The sequence below is a fragment of the Thamnophis elegans genome, chromosome 7 (assembly GCF_009769535.1).
Source record: "Thamnophis elegans isolate rThaEle1 chromosome 7, rThaEle1.pri, whole genome shotgun sequence".
NCBI lineage: Eukaryota > Metazoa > Chordata > Lepidosauria > Squamata > Colubridae > Thamnophis > Thamnophis elegans.
This window is the reverse complement of record NC_045547.1, coordinates 33903303-33925691: the sequence shown is the minus strand read 5'-3', so window position 1 is coordinate 33925691 and position 22389 is coordinate 33903303. Positions and strand designations below refer to the sequence as shown.

The 22389-nt window shown below is 37.8% G+C and overlaps 1 protein-coding gene across 1 annotated transcript in view; it reads right to left on the bottom strand.

The window, feature by feature from the left end:
• PLBD1 (phospholipase B domain containing 1) overlaps positions 1–13468 on the bottom strand; it is a 32985-nt gene extending 19517 nt beyond the window's left edge. The window contains exon 1 of the mRNA XM_032221945.1: positions 13279–13468. Within this exon, the coding sequence (XP_032077836.1) occupies positions 13279–13393 (115 nt within the window). The 5' untranslated portion in view covers positions 13394–13468. The remainder of the gene's footprint in view (positions 1–13278) is intronic.
• Between the last annotated feature and the right edge of the window lie 8921 nt (positions 13469–22389).

Here is a 22389-nt window from a genome sequence, read left to right as displayed (position 1 = left end):
CGCCTCCTGGCTAGAGAAGGCTTCCCAGGAGATAGCATGTGATCCAAGCAGTGACTAATGGCTCTTTGCAGGACAGGATGTTACCACCTGCTCCCCAAAGGGACAGTGGTATACCTCCTTCTCAAGAGGCCACCCTTGAACCCCATAGTATTAGACAATGTCCAGTCTCCAATTTTTCTTTTTTAGGGAAGCCTGTTGATATGGTGGCTGATGCAAAGTTACAAAAGGTCCTGGATAAAGCAGATTACCTGGATCCTTTCCAGTCTGCGTTCAAGCACAGCACTGAAACAGCATTGTCATGTGTTGATAACCTTTGGAGATAATTGCCATGGTATCCTATAGTACCAGTTTCAGGGGATATGAGTGGGGCCACTGTGCTATAGTGGCCTCCTCCTTCCTTCATAGCTGGTTCTAGTTGCTGTTGGTAGGAAAGGAGAGCTCAATATGGTGTGTCCCAGGGCTCAAGCTTTTCACTGCTCCTTTTAAAGATCTACATGAAATTGCTAGGGGAAGTTATCTGTTGATATGAGGCCCAATAACATCAGTATGCTGATGATACCCCATTATATCTCTCTACCCCTAGCTGGACAGATGACACTGTGGTGGTACTGGCTGAATGTCTGGAGGATATAAAGGCCTGGATGGGGAGGAGACCACTTCAATTTAACCCTGGCAAAATGAAGTGGCTATGGGGTTTTGGGGGCCCCCACCCAGGTCCAGATGATATTTCATCGTTGATTCTGGACAATGTGGCACCTTCCCAGACTGAGCTGGTGCATAATTTGTGAGTTCTCCTGGATTCACAGCTCCTGCTCAAAGAGCAGATGGCAGCTCTGGCTTGGAGATCCTTTGCACAGATTCATCTAGTGCATCAGTTGCACCTCTTCCTGAACCGAGAGGCCTTGCTCATGGTCATAAAGCATAAATCCCAAAAATACAAATAAAAATTTTCAATAGCAATTCTAGAAATGCTTACATGGCAATAAAGACTCAGTAGGATATAGTTCTGAAAAACTTTGTTGTTGAGTTTAATTTGAAACAATCAGTTTTACCAAACAAATAAAAATATTGTGAAAAATCACACACATCAGCTTTCTGTTTAAACATTACAATTAGTTAATAAGGTATGAAAAACATCCTATTCAGAGAATGAACAAGGAAGACAAATAAGGTGGTTTCTTAAAACAAGCTGCCTACCACAATGTTCTTGCCTATTGTTTGACTTTGCACATTTACAAAGAGCAGATCCAATATCCTCCACATCACAGCTAGGTCTGACTAAATCTCTTGAAGAACACACTTCTAACTGCATCATCACTACTTGTAGACTGAGAAACATTGGCTGCACTTGCCAGCACTGGTGCTCTATCTTTTTATGCCCTTTTAAAAGAAGTTTTGAATGGCGAATTCTTTGGAAAAGTTTCTCATTTCAAATATAAGGCACTACTTTTCTTCTGCCTTGTTTGTTTGTATCCTACCTATTTTATTTTCTGTTATCGAGTATGCTTTATAGATGAACCCCATGTATTAAACAATATCACATCTCAATATATTTAGTTCAGAGGTTGTATTCTACCGGTTCAGACCAGATTGCCCGAACCAGTAGTGGAAATTGCGGGAGGCTCCGCCCAGCTGGGCTGGCTCAACAGCATCCCATTTAGGCCATGCGTGCTCACATTTGCGTACCGCTGGGGAAGATAAGTGTATACCACCCCTGATTTAGTTGCTTAGGAATACAACTTAATGGGGGCTCTGCTTCAAAGTTAAGATCAACACTATTTTGAGCAATGCTGTCATCTTGCAAAAAACAAGTTAACTAATACAACACGTCATATTTCGATACATTGGAATGGAGAAAACATCTCTCTTTTAAAAAGGTGTCCTTTATATTCCAAGTTTATCCCATTAAACTTCTATTAAAATTTGTGGGTGGAACAAGAAACCGGAGAACAGGAGAACAGCATTGTGCAAGAACCCTTAATCCATTATAATTACTGTATTATCCATTATAATTAGTTTACTACCCATCATAATTAGTATAGCCTAAAACAATATTGAAAAGCATTCTTACCTGAATAGCTTGGGATAATACTTATAGCAGGCAACTGACAATTTAAAAGCAGTGTAATAAATTTCACAATATAGGTTTTAAAAATCATTCCTACTGATCTCAGAACAACAAAAAATATTAGAAAATCTAGCACATTTTATTTCCTTCATTATTGTCAATCATTTGGGCAAATCTGACTGGTCAAGAAAGTCCAGGTGTTTACCACCTCCTCGATTGCCAAATGAAGCAAATGAAAAAAATCTTCCTTTTTTAGCTTCAACAGTCGGCCTTTTCAAGCCAAAATGCCAGAAGAATTATTTTTCTGGATCATAACTGCAGCAAGATAGAAGATAAGGGAGGAAGCTTCATCTTTCTCATTTCATTGGGGTGATCTCTGAAAATCTGTCAAGTGTACCAAATTAACTAAGCTCCTTCATAGGCTTCTGTAAGCTTCATCTCTTCCCTGTTACCTAGGATTGGAGACAAGCCTGCCAACTAACTTTGTTGGGTCCAAATAAACACTTTGCAATCCTCAGGTTGATATACATGTCCCTTGTCATAATTAGTATCTATTTGAATTGTTACTTCAACCAAACACTTGATTAAAGCTCAGGGGTTCAAACTCGATTTCATTGAGGGCCACATTAGAGTTGTATTTACCGGGGGAGGGCATGGCCAGGATGGGTGTGGCCTGCTTGACGTCAGGGGCACCTATGGCGGCCTGAGCGCCCTTCCAGTGAAAACAGGCTCCTGTGCTCTGTTTTCGACTGTGATAGCCACCTGCAACCCTCTGCCAGTGAAAACAGAGCTTGGAAGGCCCATCCTCCCAAGCTCCATTTTCGCTGGCATTGACACCATGGACTGGTCCTTTGCTGTTTCCAGGGTTGCCCCATGGGCCAGGTCTAAGCACCCTGTGGGCCGAATCTGGCCTCTAGGCCTTGAGTTTGACACCCCTGGTATAGCTGAATGAATGAACAAATGGGGGGGGGGGTTAAAAATAAGCTTAAGATATACAATACTTTAATGCTTTTGATGAACTGAATACCTTCATTTATTTTTAAAAACATTCAATCAATTTTTTTTTAAAAAGAAATGCTTGCTGTAAATTGCATAATTACATGCAAGTTACACAAACACTTCAATCTAGCTAAACATTAAATCTTACTCTATTTTTTGTGAAAGCCAAATTATTTGCCTGAACATTTACAAACTAGTACCCTCAGTTTTAAAAATATAAAATACATTATACACTTCTTTTTAAAAATTCATATTATGAGGATTTTGTCTCCCTAGCTTCAAAAACAAGTTACTGCAATAATAAAATGCTTATAAGAAGATAAACAGTACATACATGAATTTAGTTCAATATCTACTATTAAAACTAAACATAGCTGTATACAATCAATGATTTATAGGTAACTCAAAATCTTCCACACTTTTTATAGCATTTAGGTTAGTTCTACTAATAGCACCACCATGGATTTTGAATTATTTTACTCAACAACATCAGCATGGCTACTCTTTATTTGTACTGCAATGGATTTTCATGAGTAATCCTTATTTTGCTTTTTTGAAACTGTTGTGTCCAGGGTGTTGATATCTAAGCCATGTCCTTAGATATTTTCTTGAGCAGAGAATGCCAGCAGGAAACCCCCAGACAAAAGGCAGTTTCTAAGAAACTTTAACTGAAGAGACTCTGGAACTGTTTCATTCCATCTCTGATAGGAAGTTAGATGAAGGAGCCACAGAGACCTCTAGCAACCAGCATAAGTTATATACATTATAATCAGCCTTTCAAAATATCATCCTCCTACTCAGTTACTTGTTTCAGCAGGTTCTGACCAGTTCTGGAATACCAGTAGCGGAAATTTTGAGTAGTTTGGAGAACCAGTAAATACCACCTCTGACTGGCCCTGCCCCCATCTATTCTCTGCCTCCTGAGTCCCAGCTGATCAGGAGGAAATGCGGATTTTGCAGTAACCTTCCCCTACAGTGTGTTGGAAATGTAGATTTTCCAGTATCCTTCCCCTGCCACGCCCACCAAGCCAGGCCCACCAAGCCACACCACACCCACCAAGCCACGGCCACAGAAACAGTAGTAAAAAAATTTGAATTCCACCACTGACTTGTTCCCCATCTCAGCATGATTCCACATATGAGGCTGCCTTCCTTGCTTGCCAGGGCCTCTAACTTTTCTGAAAGCACATTTATCTAACGAGAAACTATCCTTGGAAGGTACATCTTATCTCACCTCTATGGCTACACTATCTTCAAGGTCTGTACACAGTGAAGAGTAAGATAACAAACAAAAAACAAAAAATGAGATATGGTTCCAGAGCCATTTGGGGGGGAAAACGTTTCAAATTTTTGCTGAAAAAACATCCTAGAAAACCATTTCATTATAAGCCAGCAAAAAGTGGAACTGCTAATCTCACATTTAAAAAGCAGAAAGAAAACAGGTTCCTTTTTTTTTCAAGTGCAACTATGATTTTTTTTCAAAATATTATACTATTATACAACTATATCTGCCTAACACTTTTGCTTCTATGATTAATAATTGATTCTTTCAAATAGAAGAACTAAATAATTTCACTTCCCCATCATTATTGCAAAAGTTTTTAAATCAGTACAAAACCACAGACAGAAAACATGAACAAATGAAACTACTAGTTTCATTTCTGCCATAAAATTAACAGCCAATATACAAAAAACCAGAGATACTATTTTAGGTTTGTTGAAAAATGTACAGTTCTTTATTTTTTAAATACAGCTTTATACATTTTATGCATCTCAAAAAAGTTTTCAAACCTTTGAATCTGAGATACACAAATAAGTGTTTATAAAATGCAACATTGGCTCCAACTTATTTTGCTTGCTATCCAATAACTTGTATTTCATCATTGATGCCTCTGACTGCCTTTGCTGAATTCAATAAATCTAAGCAGTCAGGGATACCCAACATACTTTGGACTCAAATTTTTCCATAGCTTCAATGAACTTTATATTTTCCGGTACCCACTAGAGTTGCAGTTTAGCACTATTCTTATTCTGGTTAAACAGGTTCAAGTTTGAAGTAATCCCTTGATGTTACAGGTGTGAAATAATCCCTTGATGTTACAGGTGTGAAATAATCCCTTGATGTTACATTCATATCTAGTTTGTGACTTAAAGGCATCCTGCTGGTCCTATATAAGTACAAGAATTTTGGGGGATTTTCAGCCTTTTTTACATTCTCCTTTCTGTCTTGTCTGTTGCAATTGTCCTCCATAATATATTCCCTTTTATAGAATTGCCACAAATCTCAGTAGCCCTAATATAGATAGTCCATGATAACGAATAGAAAGATGGAGTTTCTCCAGTCAAACTACTTTTTAGTGTACAGAAATTAAAAGAAGGATCCCCCAAGATCACCAATTCCAGATAGAAAGTGGTAATTGCCTCTCAGAGTTACTAGTTAAACAGTTAAGAAACAAGCAGTATTGGAATAAAGGTGAATTCTGGTGCTTGTCGTTCAACTTCCAAAGTTAGCAACCCTATTCAGAATCAGTGGTAGTATTCAGCCGGTTCGGGCGAACCGGTAGGGGCGACCTGCGGGTGGGCCAGTCCACCTGCCCCGGCTCTATGCCGTCCTATTTAGCCACATTTTCTAAGCTGCATGCATGATTGCAAGCCACATCGTGTATGCAAAGCACATGTGCAGAAGATGCACAAGCTCACGAAGTTTCCATACGCAGCGAATCGGTGGTAAAATTATGTGAAACCCACCTCTGTTCAGAACTCTCCCAGGACCTTTCCCTGATTACACTAAGTCAGAACAGAAACATGCCCTGGTAACTTTTCTGCCATTTTTCATGAATGTTGCCTTCAATTTATCCTCAAATACCTGAGACAGCTTCAAGTTGTCCTTAGTTGTTCTGATGTCAAAATAATGCTTTCCCTTTAAGCAGGCAACAACATGTAACAGTTTGTGGGTACAATCTGAACCATATTGCCATTTTATTGTCGGTGATCCTTAACGAGCAGGATCTGCTTGGCACCCTAGTAATTGTATTCTGATGGGCACATGCTCCTCCTCTCTAGTCCCACAGTTCTCTGCGGTTATTCTGTTTTTTTCAGCCACAGAATCCATTTTTCTCCCCAAATCAGGTTCTGGACTGACCTCTGCTTCGGTCCAGAATCTCATTTTAGAGACCTGAATTAGCTGGAAGAGCAGCCAACAATTGGCAGCGATCACAGTGAACTTTTCAAAGTTTAGAGTAATGTAAGCATGTGGGTAGAACTGAAAATATGACATTACTACTATTGTTGTATATTTCTGTATATATGGCAGAGAATAATACTGCTACATGAGAATATGACAATATCTAGTAACTCATCATACATAAAATTTCTAGTTACTAGTGGCAAATTCAGGGACTAAGGTTATACATAATAGATGTTGTTATAGTGAATATTTATTATAAATGTCCTATTTGGTGAATATTTATTGTACATATTAGTGAATATTTATTGTACATATTTACTTAAAACAAACTTTAAAAAAATCTAGGAATTATTTTCCTTAGGAAGGAGCAAATGGTAAGCCACCCCTGAATCTTGCCAAGAAAACTGCAGGCTCTAGTCCAAGCACATAGAAAAATCCTTAACAATATATATTTCAGCTTATTTCATAGTGTTAAGTATTTATATGCATATTTAGCAGTTTTAAAGTATCAAACCAAATGACCTATTCTGCTACACTTGTTCTTTTATAATGACCACAAAATATTTTCACCACAAAAAATTCCCACAAATGTTTATGTGGGGAAAAACTTCTTAAGTGTTTCTTCTTCTAAAAAAATCAAAGAAAATGGCTGAATGATAGTGAACATTGATATTATTTGATCCATTGTTTTAGAATAAGTTTCTAGTTCTTGGTGAAAATGTTCAAGGTATTCAAACTCTCTCCTTTAGAGTTCTTCTGGCAATGTAAGACCAGTGTGCTTACAATTCTCCTGGCATTCTTCTTCAATATTTTATTCTTTTTTCCCCCTATGCTTATGCTTATGCCCATTTCCTTTGATTTTCTTGTTGTATAATTTCTTCATAATTTCTGAGTGTTAAACTTCAAGGAACAAATTTTAAGGCTTGGGCTTGCACTGTACATTGTTCAAGGTTCCTCCCAGCTGTTTGTAAATATTGTTGTATTTAATTAATCTCATCTAAAACTTCATATCAGGAACATAGGGTACGTCAGGAAAGAAAAATCACATATAGCAGAGAGCAAAGTCATCGACTCTCTTTTTTTGTGGGGGAGGGAATCCCACAGTATTTCAAACCTTGATCTTTACTACAGGCATAGTTTCATAATGAGCAATTCATCTTGTCTGGGAAAATCTTTTCACATTCAGCTGCATTTTCCAATGAAGTGAGAGTGAAAAGAATGAATTGATTTTTCTCCTATGTTCCCAAAATTCACAAGATGTGCTTCCAAATAAATGAGCACCACAAAAATTTGCCAGCAGCAGCAACCCAAGTCCAGCTCGACCTTTGTGCTTGCATGGTGCCACTGACTACTATGCAGTTGACTGGTGCAGCAACAACTTCACCTCTTTGGCATCAGCCATGTGGTGCAAGAAAAATGACAAGAGAATGGGGCCATAAAACTCCTCGTCCCCTCTGGCAGCCTCTCCTATTGCCTACATGCAGGATGGACTAACATCTTTTGAAAAGTATTTTAATGCAGGATTATTAATTTCTAACACTTTATGCAGTGTTGGAAAGCTGTGGTATTTTGAAGCTGCTTATAAATAATTTTTTTAAAAAAATAGGAGATATGGGGAATACACTCATACCCTCCTTGCTGCATATCATCCATAATTCTTAAACCCATCTTTGCTATCTTAAATTCACTATATTTTTCTCAATAGATTTTATGTTGCGTAGAGTATTTTTACAAACCAAGGAGTTATTTTTTTTTAATCAAAATGAAAATGTACCAAGAAAATCAGGTTTTGCAATACCGTCCCAAATCCACAGAGAACAATGACTAGTCCAAAAGGCCAAGGGAATGTGTAGACATGGAAATTAAGTTTACACAAACACAATATGTGAGCCAGCAGAACATATGCTGACTGATTACATGGCATGGAAGCTAAGGTCAGCATCTTGGCTTACAATTTCCATACTAAAGGGTTTAGCTCTTTAAGACTAAAGTGTTTTCTGTGTTAGTCAACCTTATTATAACATCACTCCAACAAAATGTAATTAACACTGCGGAAATTAAACAACAGATATTTTGTAACCATATTGATATTGTATTATGGAACTTACAATGCTAAGCATTTAATAGTAACAGATGGAAAGCAGATTCAGTACATTACAGTAAGCATTCTCTTTTCTTTCCTCACTGTAAGGGGTTGTTTTGTCTTTGACTCCTAGCAACTGCCTGGACGAGTCCCTGACGTTTTCTTGGCAAGATTTTTCGATAGAGGTTTGCCATTACCTCCTCCTTAGGACTAAGAGAGAGTGACTGACCCAGGATCACCAGCCTCTTTTGTGTATCAGCTGGGACAAGAGCTCAAAAACTTCAGCCAGATGCTTCGACCACTATATCAAAGTGGTTTTCAGTAAGGGGTTCGTATCCATCTCTATTCTTTTCCAATCTATCACTCAACACATATACAGAAAGTAACAGTATAACTTAAGAGTACTAAGATATACAGTACAACTGATTATTTCTTGAAAATAAACTCAGGTATTTTAATCATGAACATTTCAACAAATTTCAACTACTTTGGGTGTTTGAAACAATGGGAAAATATGTGGTTGAAAAGATTGAAATTTACATTACTGTTTGTTATGATATTTGGGGGACATGGTAGCTAAGACGCTGAGGTTGTCGATCAGAAAGGTCGGCGGTTCGAATCCCTAGTGCCACATAAGGGAGTGAGTTCCCATTACTTGTCCCAGCTTCTACCAACCTAGCAGTTCGAAAGCATGTAAAAATGCAAGTAGAAAAAATAGGGACCATCTTTGGTGGGAAGGTAACAGAGTTCCGTGCGCCTTCGGCGTTTAGTCATGCCGGCCACATGACCACGGAGACATCTTCGGACAGTGCTGGCTCTTCGGCTTTGAAACGGAGATGAGCACCACCCCCTAGACTTGGGAAAAACTAACACATATATGCGAGGAGAACCTTTACCTTTACCTTTTTATGTTATGATCTTAAGATTTTTTTTATAAAGTTATGTATTGGTATACATCACCAGAGAAATTCCCTAAAAGGTATAAAGAATTACAAATGTACGTTGGAAAAGTGGAAAATAAGAAATGTTTTACTATCCTCGGTGGACTTGTAAAAAAAGTCCTAAAGTTTGTATTCAAATACAAACACTAAATCAGTGTGATAAATACAGTTGGTCCTCAACTTACAACCACAAATGAGTCCAAAATTTATATTGTTAAGTGTGAAATTTGTTAAGTGAGTCTTGCCCCATTTTACAACTTTACTCACCACATTTGTTAAGTGAATCACTGCAATTATTAAATTAATAACAGTTGTTAAATGAATCTGTTTTCCCCATTGACTTTGCTTGTCAGAAATTTGCAAAAGGTGATCACACGACCCCAGGACATTGCAACAGTCATAAATATGAGTCAGTTGTCAAGTATTCAAATATACTGTATTTTTGGAGTATAAGATGTACCTTTTTCCCTCAAAAAAGAGGGTGAAAATCTGGGTGCATCTTATACACTGAATACAGCATTTGTGGCCTCCTGAAATCCCGCCCCCTTTGTAAAAATGGATGTGCAGAGGGTTTGGGAGGCTTGCAAAGTGCTCCTGGCGGCTGGGGGGGAAAGAAATGAGCAAAAAATGGGCTGTTTTTGCCCCTCCAGCTCCCAGGAGCACTCTACAAGCCTCCCAAGGCTCTGCATGCACTTTCCCTCCCCCAAAATGGCCCGTTTTTGTGAAAAAAGGAGCTGGTTTTTGCTCGGATTTGCCCCCCCCAACCCCCAGGAGCACTCTACAAGCCTCCCAAAGCTCTGCATGCCCCCCCTTTTTTTGCAAAAAACGAGGCGTGCTTAGGGTTTGGGAGGCATGCAGAGTGCAAAAACTTTTTAAAAAAAATTTACCTCTTCAAAATAACGGTGCATCTTAATAGTCCAAAAAATAGGGTAATTCACATGACTCTGGGAATGCTGTAACAGTCATAAGTGAAAAATGATCATATCACTTTTTTCAGTGCCATTGTAACTTGTAAGTTGGGAGAAAGTCATGGAACTTTGTTTTTAAATATGACTTCACCAAAATTATTACATGTGCAAAGGTAGAAAGATTTGGTTGGTGAAAATGATGGAAGTTGCAGAAATAACCAAATTGACTTATTAATTAGAGAAAAAACATCTATATTTATTGCTAACTAGAACCCCCTTATAGACTTTTTGTGAGAACAGAAAAAATGAACTTAAGATTTATGGTTTTGATGATGAGTCAGGATAGTTTATGGGAAAAAATAAGGTATTTTGCAACCAAGTAGTATAATTTATAATTGTACTTATAACTGATGTAAAGAAACCCAGAGCCTACTTCTTTGTATTTTCTTTCTTTGTTTTTGCACTTTGATCTTGTTTTCTCTTTTTATATTAATTTCTATTAGTTTTTAAAAAAATCTTCTTTCTTAAAGGTTTTAATAAAATTATATGGATAAAAGTAAAATTAGTTATTTTTAAAATAATTTCTGATTATTTGAAGAAATTAAAATTTTGAATATTACATAAAAAAAGGAAGTGGTCACATATTGATTATCATACCATTTTTGACACTCATTGATAAGACTAAAGTTTTCTAAACTACTTCAATTGAAAAGTTATCTGATTTTAGAACTTTTAAACAAATCAGATGAAAATCGTAAATCAGCTTGTGACATGGTCAAGGAGTGGAGAAAAATCAATAAACTTAAACAGTTTAAAAAACACGTCTGTAGATTGTAATTCATCCAAGAAGAAGCTGTCCCCCAAATCTTACAATCACTCTTAACGAAGAAGTTCATAATTTATAGGTATTATTTAATCTACTTATATCATCAAATTATTTTAAAAGATATAGAAGTATATGGTTTTTATTACACTATTATGAGTGAGTGTTAAACCATTCTCGTCCACTGTCCTGGCATTCCCTATATCAGTGTTTCTCAGCTTTGGCAACTTTAAGATATATGAACTTCAATTCCCAGAAATCAGTTGGCCCACATATTTTAAAGTTACCAAGGTTGAGAAACACTGCCTTAGGTCCAAATTCAGCCCAAATTCAAATCATTAATGATTCTTCACTCCATTAAGCCAGGATGCTTAAAAGTCTATATTATGTATCTTAGCCATCAGTATCCTTATCAGAGGGCCTTCTTTGCCTTTTGGATCAACTGAATTATAGATGGTCTTTTTGGTAGTACTACTCAGTTGCTCCTCTTAGAGAATTCACTTCACACCTTCCTACTTCTGGCAATGGTGTATCTATGGGTATTCCTCAACTTACAACCATATTTGAGCCCAAAATTTTCATTGAAACGCAGCTATAGCGAGTTTAGTCCCATTTTAAACCTTTTTTTTTGCCATAGTTGTTAAGCAAATCACTGTAGTTGTTAAGAAAAACATGCTGTCATTAAACGAATTTGGCTCCCCCTCCCCTTCTTTTCTTTTTGGAAGCTGGCTGGAAAGCTTACAAATGATCACATAACTCTGGGACAGTTCAACTGCTTTATCAACAGATTAAAAAAAATTATGTTACTTATGATCATCTTCATTTGTAAGTTTTCCAGGCATATTAATAGTAAATCCTATGAATGTGAGGAAGTAGATTCAATGCTGATTGCTCACAAATAACTGCTTATGGATTATATCCAAAGATAAAAACATGTACGAAAACAGATAAAATCAGTATATGAGTAAAGTAACTGACACTCAGACACCAATATAAATAAATATACAGTAAATATAAATAAACTTAACCCTAAGAGTCAGTAATTCATGGGCAGAGAAACACTCTATTCTATTCTCTAATCTATCCAGGCTACTGACTGCAGATGTGCTGGCTGAATATTCAAATAAAGTTACAAAACATTTTCCCACGGTAATTTATTTTATCTCTTATGTATTTCAGCATTCATTAGAATGGAAGTTTATACTCTCTCTTACTCCATGGTGCCAACATATCTGTACATATTCATTATAAATTATATTTTCAGCCTACAAAGCCCTTACTGTAATACTTGCTGAAACTGAAGGTCACATGATATATCGCAAAACATCCTCTCTTTTAGTATTGCAGTAATAATTCTTAGGATCAACAGGCTTTCCTTTTCTAATTTGCAAGATGTTTCTTAAGAACAATATTCAAATCAGAAGACGATCAGTCCTACCTTGTGTTTACAAATGTAAATGTACTTTTCAAAGTTTTTTTCGGAATCCACACCATGTACTGTATACAAGTTATCTTATACATATTGTAAGCAGTGTTTCCAATAATGGAACAGGAATGTATTTGCCCCTTGAAAATAAACGAGGGATGGAAGACTTACTGAAAGTTGTATGATTTTTGTTTTGTAAAAAGTGTCCCTAAATTCTAAATAATTTCTGCTTATTGTTGATTTCAGTTCAGTTCGGGATTTAATTCTAGGAAAGGTGGCTTTATAATATATGCAGCAAAGAATTCCCCTCATAAAAGGAGAATGCCAAAAAAGTGTTGCTCCCTGTTGCTTTTACTATTTTTGCTCATTAGGCCAAAGAACCCAACAGACTGAAAGGCGAATTCGAAAGAGCTCCGTTCCACGTGCTCTTCTATTTTGGTTGTTTTAAAAATACGTTTCTTTTTGAAATATAGAATAGGAATTCTGGATTTCTTTGCGTTGTGCGCCATTTCCAAACGGAGGGCTTTTTGACGCCTTAAAAAAAAAAGGCTCGCTTAAGCCAGGGGAGATCCGAAAGGAAGGGACCGAGGCGCCCCTCTTTCTCCACGGCGCAGAGCAGAGGAAAAGCAAAAGCGAGACTTCCCGGCGGCGCCTGTAACGCAGGGATTGCCGAGCGCCCGGCTCACGCTCTCTTGGCGGGACCCTGGGAAGGGGGCCCGGGAAGCGCCCTCCTCCTTGGAAAGCCGCCTCTTGCCGCGGCAGCCTCAGCCCGAGCCCCTTCCCGGGCCAGCGGCGAAGTGGCCGGGAGAAGGGCTTTTTCTCCGCCTGTCCCGTCCTTCTCACCTGCTCGAGTTTCTGCCACGGCCCAGAGAAGTAAAAGTACCCCCCAGTACCAGCTCCAGCATCGCTGGCTGCGATTGTCCGAGGAGGAGGGGGAGGCGCTGCCGAAGGGGACCATGCCGAGTCCTCTGAAGCGGTCTGAGAGTGGGGCGAGATTATTCTGCCGACTCTTCCCCGGCCGCTGTCCCGGGCGGCACAAGAGGTCCGCCCTCTCTTAGGCGGGGTAGATTGGAAAGCGAAAAAGGTCTCCGCCCGGTTGTCGAGCAATATTATTATCATCACCATCATCATTATTATCGCGGTTGTTATAGTGTCAGGAAGCCAAGGACAGTAAGGCGTCTTGACCTCCTTGTAACGTCTCCATACTCTTAAGGGGAAGTCATTACCCCGGAATGATTTATAAGCAAATCTCAACACCTGGCCGACCCTTTCTTTAGGGTTTGGAAAGGAAGGAATGTCAGGTCTGCTTGGTATTTCAGCGGCAAGGAATGGCATCCTTCCATACACCTCAGAAGTTGAACTCAACAAGGAGTGTTGTAATCTGATACGGAGGTGTAACCTTTTGACGGGAGTCTGGGCATAACACAACTATATCTTGAGGGATACAGAAGTTTTAATGGATGCTAGCTAATTGGGGTTTTAATGGTTTTAATGGATGCTAGAGTGAGCTCCTGTTACTTGTCCCAGCTTCTGCCAACCTAGCAGTTCGAAAGCATGTAAAAATGCAAGTCGGAAAATAGGAACCACCTTTGGTGGGAAGGTAGTAGCATTCCGTGCACCTTCCACGTTTAGTCTTGCTGGCCACGTGACCACGGAAACAGCTTCAGACAGCGCTAGCTCTTCGGCATCCTAGAGTCGGGAACGACTAGCACATATGCGCGAGGGGAACCTTTTTCTTTAGCCAATTGGTCCTTTCCCCCCCTAAATTTCTCTTCGTGGATATGTTTGAGTAAACAAAACATGGAAATATGTCAAACTTAGAAACATAGAAAACAAACAGTGGAAAAAGACATAGTGGCCATCAAATCTGTCCTTTGCACTCTTTATTTTTTGTTTTCTTTTTAATTTATTATTTTTTAATTACAATATGTTTGTTGCACAGTCAGCCAGGTATTCAGACTGGATTTTGCATTTTTATCCACCTATTGAGTCCTTTTCTAGCACCTGGGATAGACAGATGTGAATGTTTGATGATGTTAAAGGTATTGTCGCAGTATGTAAGCTGTTGTAAGTAAAGCTTCCTTTTGCAATTTTTTATTATTATTATTATTATTATTATTATTATTATTATTATTATTATTATTATTATTATACAATTGTATCACAGCGGCCAGTTGTTTCGCCGGATTTGGCATTGGTTACTAGTTGGGCCCCACCCAGGGGCCTAGGACGTCGTAACGTATTTTCGTAATATGCGTGCAGATCCAAGCAGTGTGGCTTTTTGCATTTGACTGATGGTGATTTTGTCAATTTTTAACTGTTTTAAATGTAATTCCAGTGCTTTTGGTATAGCACCCAGTGTGCCAATTACCACTGGAATTATCACTGCTGGTTTGTGCCATAGTCGTTGAATTTCGATTTTTAAGTCCTGGTATCTTGCGATTTTTTCATGTTCCTTCTCGGCGACCCTGCTATCACCTGGTATTGCGATGTCTATGATTGTGACCTTATTTTTCTCAACCAGTGTGATGTCTGGTGTATTATGCGCCAGTATTTTGTTGGTTTGTATACGGAAATCCCACAAGATCTTGACCATCTGATTTTCGGTGACTTTTTCAGGCTGATGTTCCCACCAGTTTGTTGCTGTTTTAATATTATAATTTTTGCACAAATTCCAATGGATCATTTGTGCTACTGAATTGTGCTGCAATTTATAATCAGTCTGCGTGATTTTTTTACAGCAGCTGAGGATGTGATCAACAGTTTCATCAGCTTCTTTGCAAAGTCTGCATTTGTCATCATCAGAGGATTTTTCGATTTTGGCCTTAATGGCATTTGTGCGGATAGCTTGTTCTTGCGCAGCCAGGATTAGTGACTCTGTTTCTTTCTTTAATGTACCTGTTGTTAACCATAACCAAGTTTGTTCACTGTCCACTTTATCTTTTATTTTTTCCAGAAATTGGCCATGCAGTGCTTTGTTCTGCCAACTCTCCATTCTTGATTTTATCACATCTTTTCTGTATTCTTGTTTCGTCTGTTGGGCCTTCAGTAGATTTTTGTTCTTTACTTCGATTAATAGATGTTCTTGACTTTCTTTTAAATAATCAGCCAGTGCATGTTTTTCTTCTTCAACTGTTTGCTTCACTTGTAATAATCCTCTGCCACCTGATTTTCGGGGCAGATATAGTCTATCAGTACACCACGTGGATGTAAACTGTAGTGCATTGTCATTAGTTTCCTGGTTTTTCGGTCCAAAAGGTCCAAATCAGCTTGTGTCCAGTTAACTATACCAACTGTGTATCTTATAACTGGTATTGCCCAGGTATTTATAGCCTTGATTGTATTTCCACCATTCAATTTAGATTTCAAAATTTTCCTAACTCTGTTGGTGTACTCTCGCCTGACAATAGTTTTTACTTCTCCATGCTTGATGTTATCCAACTGCAGAATGCCTAAGTATTTGTAGGCTTCATTTTCTTTGCATTTAATTAATTGGCCATTGGGCATTTCAATTCCCTCACATGCAGTGATTTTGCCCCTTTTTATGGATACAGTGGCGCATTTTTCCATGCCAAACTGCATTGAAATATCGGTGCTGAATACTCGGACTGTGTTTGTCAATGATTGGATTTCTATTTCTGACTTTCCATAGAGTTTCAAATCATCCATATATAGTAAATGCGAAATTTTTTCAGCTTCTTTGGCTGTTTGGTAGCCTAATTTCATTTTTTTAAAGATTACTGATAGTGGGATCATTGCGATGATAAAGAGAAGAGGTGAAAGTGAATCACCCTGGAAAATTCCTCGCTTGATATTAACCATTCCGTAGCTCTCATTCCCTACTGCTAACTCAGTTCTCCATTCTTTCATCGCCTTTTCAGTAAAGGATGTAATATTTTTGCTAATGCCAGTTGTTTCTAAGCATTTTATGATCCAACTATGTGGCAGTGAGTCAAATGCCTTTTTGTAATCAATCCAGACCATATTCAAGTTCGTTTTTCTGTTCTTGCAATTTTCTAATATCATTTTATCAATTAGAAGCTGATCTTTTGTGCCCCTGCTCCTTCTTTTGTTGCCTTTTTGCTCTACTGGCAAGATGTTGTTTGTTTCCAAATAATCCATCATGTTATCTGCAATAATGCCTGTGAGTAATTTGAAGGTTGTTGGCAAGCATGTTATTGGTCTGTAGTTTTCAGGTGTTGTTCCTTTAGTTGCATCTTTCTGAATCAAGTATGTTTTTCCAGTTGTCAACCATTCATCAATTTGGCCCTTTTGTAAAATTTCATTCAGTTGCCTGGCCAATATTGCATGTAAACTGGTCAGATATTTGAGCCAGAAACCATGTAATAGGTCCTTTCCAGGTGATGTCCAATTCTTTACCTTTTTAACTCGATTTTTGACCATCTCAGTTGTTATTTCTAATACTTGCATTTGTTTGTTGCCAATGCTTTTCTCAAAGTCATGTATCCACTTTGCTTCCTTGTTGTAGTCCTTTGCATTTTCCCACAATTCTTTCCAGAATTCAACTGTGGCCTGTTTTTCTGGTTTTTCACTTTTGGTGTCACCATTCACATTAAGACTTTGATAAAAACGCCGTTGGTCTGATCGAAATTGCTGATTTTGTTTATATTGGATGATTCGTGCCTCATATCTTTCAATTTTTCTAGCTGTTGCTGTTATCTGCTGTTTTACAATCTCTACAGCTTCATTGATGTTTCTTGTATCCAATCTATATCTTCTGATTAGCCAATCTATGATTTTGTTGTTTTTAAGCCGTTGCTCATGCATGTTCTTTAAGTTACTAGCATCTATTATTATTGTACAATTGTATCACAGCGGCCAGTTGTTTCGCTGGATTTGGCATTGGTTACTAGTCGGGCCCCACCCAGGGGCCTAGGACGTCGTAACATATTTTCGTAATATGCGTGCAGATCCAAGCAGTGCGGCTTTTTGCATTTGACTGATGGTGATTTTGTCAATTTTTAACTGTTTTAAATGTAATTCCAGTGCTTTTGGAATAGCACCCAGTGTGCCAATTACCACTGGAATTACCACTGCTGGTTTGTGCCATAGTCGTTGAATTTCGATTTTTAAGTCCTGGTATCTTGCGATTTTTTCATGTTCCTTCTCGGCGACCCTGCTATCACCTGGTATTGCGATGTCTATGATTGTGACCTTATTTTTCTCAACCAGTGTGATGTCTGGTGTATTATGCGCCAGTATTTTGTCGGTTTGTATACGGAAATCCCACAAGATCTTGACCATCTGATTTTCGGTGACTTTTCAGGCTGATGTTCCCACCAGTTTGTTGCTGTTTTAATATTATAATTTTTGCACAAATTCCAATGGATCATTTGTGCTACTGAATTGTGCCGCAATTTATAATCAGTCTGCGCGATTTTTTTACAGCAGCTGATTAGCCGATCTATGATTTTGTTGTTTTTAAGCCGTTGCTCATGCATGTTCTTTAAGTTACTAGCATCTATTATTATTATTATTATTATTATTATTATTATTATTATTATTATTATTATTATACAATTGTATCACAGCGGCCAGTTATTTCACCGGATTTGGCATTGGTTACTAGTCGGGCCCCACCCAGGGGCCTAGGACGTCGTAACGTATTTTCGTAATATGCGTGCAGATCCAAGCAGTGTGGCTTTTTGCATTGGACTGATGGTGATTTTGTCAATTTTTAACTGTTTTAAATGTAATTCCAGTGCTTTTGGTATAGCACCCAGTGTGCCAATTACCACTGGAATTATCACTGCTGGTTTGTGCCATAGTCGTTGAATTTCGATTTTTAAGTCCTGGTATCTTGCGATTTTTTCATGTTCCTTCTCGGCGACCCTGCTATCACCTGGTATTGCGATGTCTATGATTGTGACCTTATTTTTCTCAACCAGTGTGATGTCTGGTGTATTATGCGCCAGTATTTTGTTGGTTTGTATACGGAAATCCCACAAGATCTTGACCATCTGATTTTCGGTGACTTTTTCAGGCTGATGTTCCCACCAGTTTGTTGCTGTTTTAATATTATAATTTTTGCACAAATTCCAATGGATCATTTGTGCTACTGAATTGTGCTGCAATTTATAATCAGTCTGCGTGATTTTTTTACAGCAGCTGAGGATGTGATCAACAGTTTCATCAGCTTCTTTGCAAAGTCTGCATTTGTCATCATCAGAGGATTTTTCGATTTTGGCCTTAATGGCATTTGTGCGGATAGCTTGTTCTTGCGCAGCCAGGATTAGTGACTCTGTTTCTTTCTTTAATGTACCTGTTGTTAACCATAACCAAGTTTGTTCACTGTCCACTTTATCTTTTATTTTTTCCAGAAATTGGCCATGCAGTGCTTTGTTCTGCCAACTCTCCATTCTTGATTTTATCACATCTTTTCTGTATTCTTGTTTCGTCTGTTGGGCCTTCAGTAGATTTTGTTCTTTACTTCGATTAATAGATGTTCTTGACTTTCTTTTAAATAATCAGCCAGTGCATGTTTTTCTTCTTCAACTGTTTGCTTCACTTGTAATAATCCTCTGCCACCTGATTTTCGGGGCAGATATAGTCTATCAGTACACCACGTGGATGTAAACTGTAGTGCATTGTCATTAGTTTCCTGGTTTTTTCGGTCCAAAAGGTCCAAATCAGCTTGTGTCCAGTTAACTATACCAACTGTGTATCTTATAACTGGTATTGCCCAGGTATTATAGCCTTGATTGTATTTCCACCATTCAATTTAGATTTCAAAATTTTCCTAACTCTGTTGGTGTACTCTCGCCTGACAATAGTTTTTACTTCTCCATGCTTGATGTTATCCAACTGCAGAATGCCTAAGTATTTGTAGGCTTCATTTTCTTTGCATTTAATTAATTGGCCATTGGGCATTTCAATTCCCTCACATGCAGTGATTTTGCCCCTTTTTATGGATACAGTGGCGCATTTTTCCATGCCAAACTGCATTGAAATATCGGTGCTGAATACTCGGACTGTGTTTGTCAATGATTGGATTTCTATTTCTGACTTTCCATAGAGTTTCAAATCATCCATATATAGTAAATGCGAAATTTTTTCAGCTTCTTTGGCTGTTTGGTAGCCTAATTTCATTTTTTTAAAGATTACTGATAGTGGGATCATTGCGATGATAAGAGAAGAGGTGAAAGTGAATCACCCTGGAAAATTCCTCGCTTGATATTAACCATTCCGTAGCTCTCATTCCCTACTGCTAACTCAGTTCTCCATTCTTTCATCGCCTTTTCAGTAAAGGATGTAATATTTTGCTAATGCCAGTTGTTTCTAAGCATTTTATGATCCAACTATGTGGCAGTGAGTCAAATGCCTTTTTGTAATCAATCCAGACCATATTCAAGTTCGTTTTTCTGTTCTTGCAATTTTCTAATATCATTTTATCAATTAGAAGCTGATCTTTTGTGCCCCTGCTCCTTCTTTTGTTGCCTTTTTGCTCTACTGGCAAGATGTTGTTTGTTTCCAAATAATCCATCATGTTATCTGCAATAATGCCTGTGAGTAATTTGAAGGTTGTTGGCAAGCATGTTATTGGTCTGTAGTTTTCAGGTGTTGTTCCTTTAGTTGCATCTTTCTGAATCAAGTATGTTTTTCCAGTTGTCAACCATTCATCAATTTGGCCCTTTGTAAAATTTCATTCAGTTGCCTGGCCAATATTGCATGTAAACTGGTCAGATATTTGAGCCAGAAACCATGTAATAGGTCCTTTCCAGGTGATGTCCAATTCTTACCTTTTTAACTCGATTTTTGACCATCTCAGTTGTTATTTCTAATACTTGCATTTGTTTGTTGCCAATGCTTTTCTCAAAGTCATGTATCCACTTTGCTTCCTTGTTGTAGTCCTTTGCATTTTCCCACAATTCTTTCCAGAATTCAACTGTGGCCTGTTTTTCTGGTTTTTCACTTTTGGTGTCACCATTCACATTAAGACTTTGATAAAACGCCGTTGGTCTGATCGAAATTGCTGATTTTGTTTATATTGGATGATTCGTGCCTCATATCTTTCAATTTTTCTAGCTGTTGCTGTTATCTGCTGTTTTACAATCTCTACAGCTTCATTGATGTTTCTTGTATCCAATCTATATCTTCTGATTAGCCAATCTATGATTTTGTTGTTTTTAAGCCGTTGCTCATGCATGTTCTTTAAGTTACTAGCATCTATTATTATTGTACAATTGTATCACAGCGGCCAGTTGTTTCGCCGGATTTGGCATTGGTTACTAGTCGGGCCCCACCCAGGGGCCTAGGACGTCGTAACATATTTTCGTAATATGCGTGCAGATCCAAGCAGTGCGGCTTTTTGCATTTGACTGATGGTGATTTTGTCAATTTTTAACTGTTTTAAATGTAATTCCAGTGCTTTTGGAATAGCACCCAGTGTGCCAATTACCACTGGAATTACCACTGCTGGTTTGTGCCATAGTCGTTGAATTTCGATTTTTAAGTCCTGGTATCTTGCGATTTTTTCATGTTCCTTCTCGGCGACCCTGCTATCACCTGGTATTGCGATGTCTATGATTGTGACCTTATTTTTCTCAACCAGTGTGATGTCTGGTGTATTATGCGCCAGTATTTTGTCGGTTTGTATACGGAAATCCCACAAGATCTTGACCATCTGATTTTCGGTGACTTTTTCAGGCTGATGTTCCCACCAGTTTGTTGCTGTTTTAATATTATAATTTTTGCACAAATTCCAATGGATCATTTGTGCTACTGAATTGTGCCGCAATTTATAATCAGTCTGCGCGATTTTTTTACAGCAGCTGATTAGCCGATCTATGATTTGTTGTTTTAAGCCGTTGCTCATGCATGTTCTTTAAGTTACTAGCATCTATTATTATTATTATTATTATTATTATTATTATTATTATTATTATTATTATTATACAATTGTATCACAGCGGCCAGTTATTTCACCGGATTTGGCATTGGTTACTAGTCGGGCCCCACCCAGGGGCCTAGGACGTCGTAACGTATTTTCGTAATATGCGTGCAGATCCAAGCAGTGTGGCTTTTTGCATTGGACTGATGGTGATTTTGTCAATTTTTAACTGTTTTAAATGTAATTCCAGTGCTTTTGGTATAGCACCCAGTGTGCCAATTACCACTGGAATTATCACTGCTGGTTTGTGCCATAGTCGTTGAATTTCGATTTTTAAGTCCTGGTATCTTGCGATTTTTTCATGTTCTTTCTCGGCAACCCTGCTATCACCTGGTATTGCGATGTCTATGATTGTGACCTTATTTTTCTCAACCAGTGTGATGTCTGGTGTATTATGCGCCAGTATTTTGTTGGTTTGTATACGGAAATCCCACAAGATCTTGACCATCTGATTTTCGGTGACTTTCAGGCTGAAAAAGAATTATTATTAAATTATTTTAAAAAATTATTATTATTATTATTATATTATTATTATTATTATTATTATTATTATTTAGTTTTGTTGAATGATGGACATGTATTTATCTCAAGCATATTTAAACCAATTTCTGATGATGTGCCTTTCAGTATTAAAGACAGCTTATAGAATCATAACAGAAAAGTACAACAAAGTGTGAAAAGGAAAAGCATTTTCTAGGTGTGATTTTAAAAAATGAGTAAAAAAACCCCTATAGTTAAATTGCTGTTTAACCAATTTTGTTGCCTTTATTTTGTACAATGACAATAAAGACTATGCTACTATAAAAGCAAAACCTTGGCTTGAAAGCATTTAGTAAATCACTTTCCTAAGCAAAATTCCTGTAGTTATGATAGATCTCCCTATTACAATTTTATCAAATTTTTCTTAGGCAGATCTGGTGTTTTTCAAAACAAACATTGTAGGCCAGCTTCCAAAAGTGATATGGCTGAGATTGATCTCCCTTTCTATTTTTACAATTTTAGTTATTTTAAAGCTATTCTAGTTTCTAAAAGTGTAGGATTTT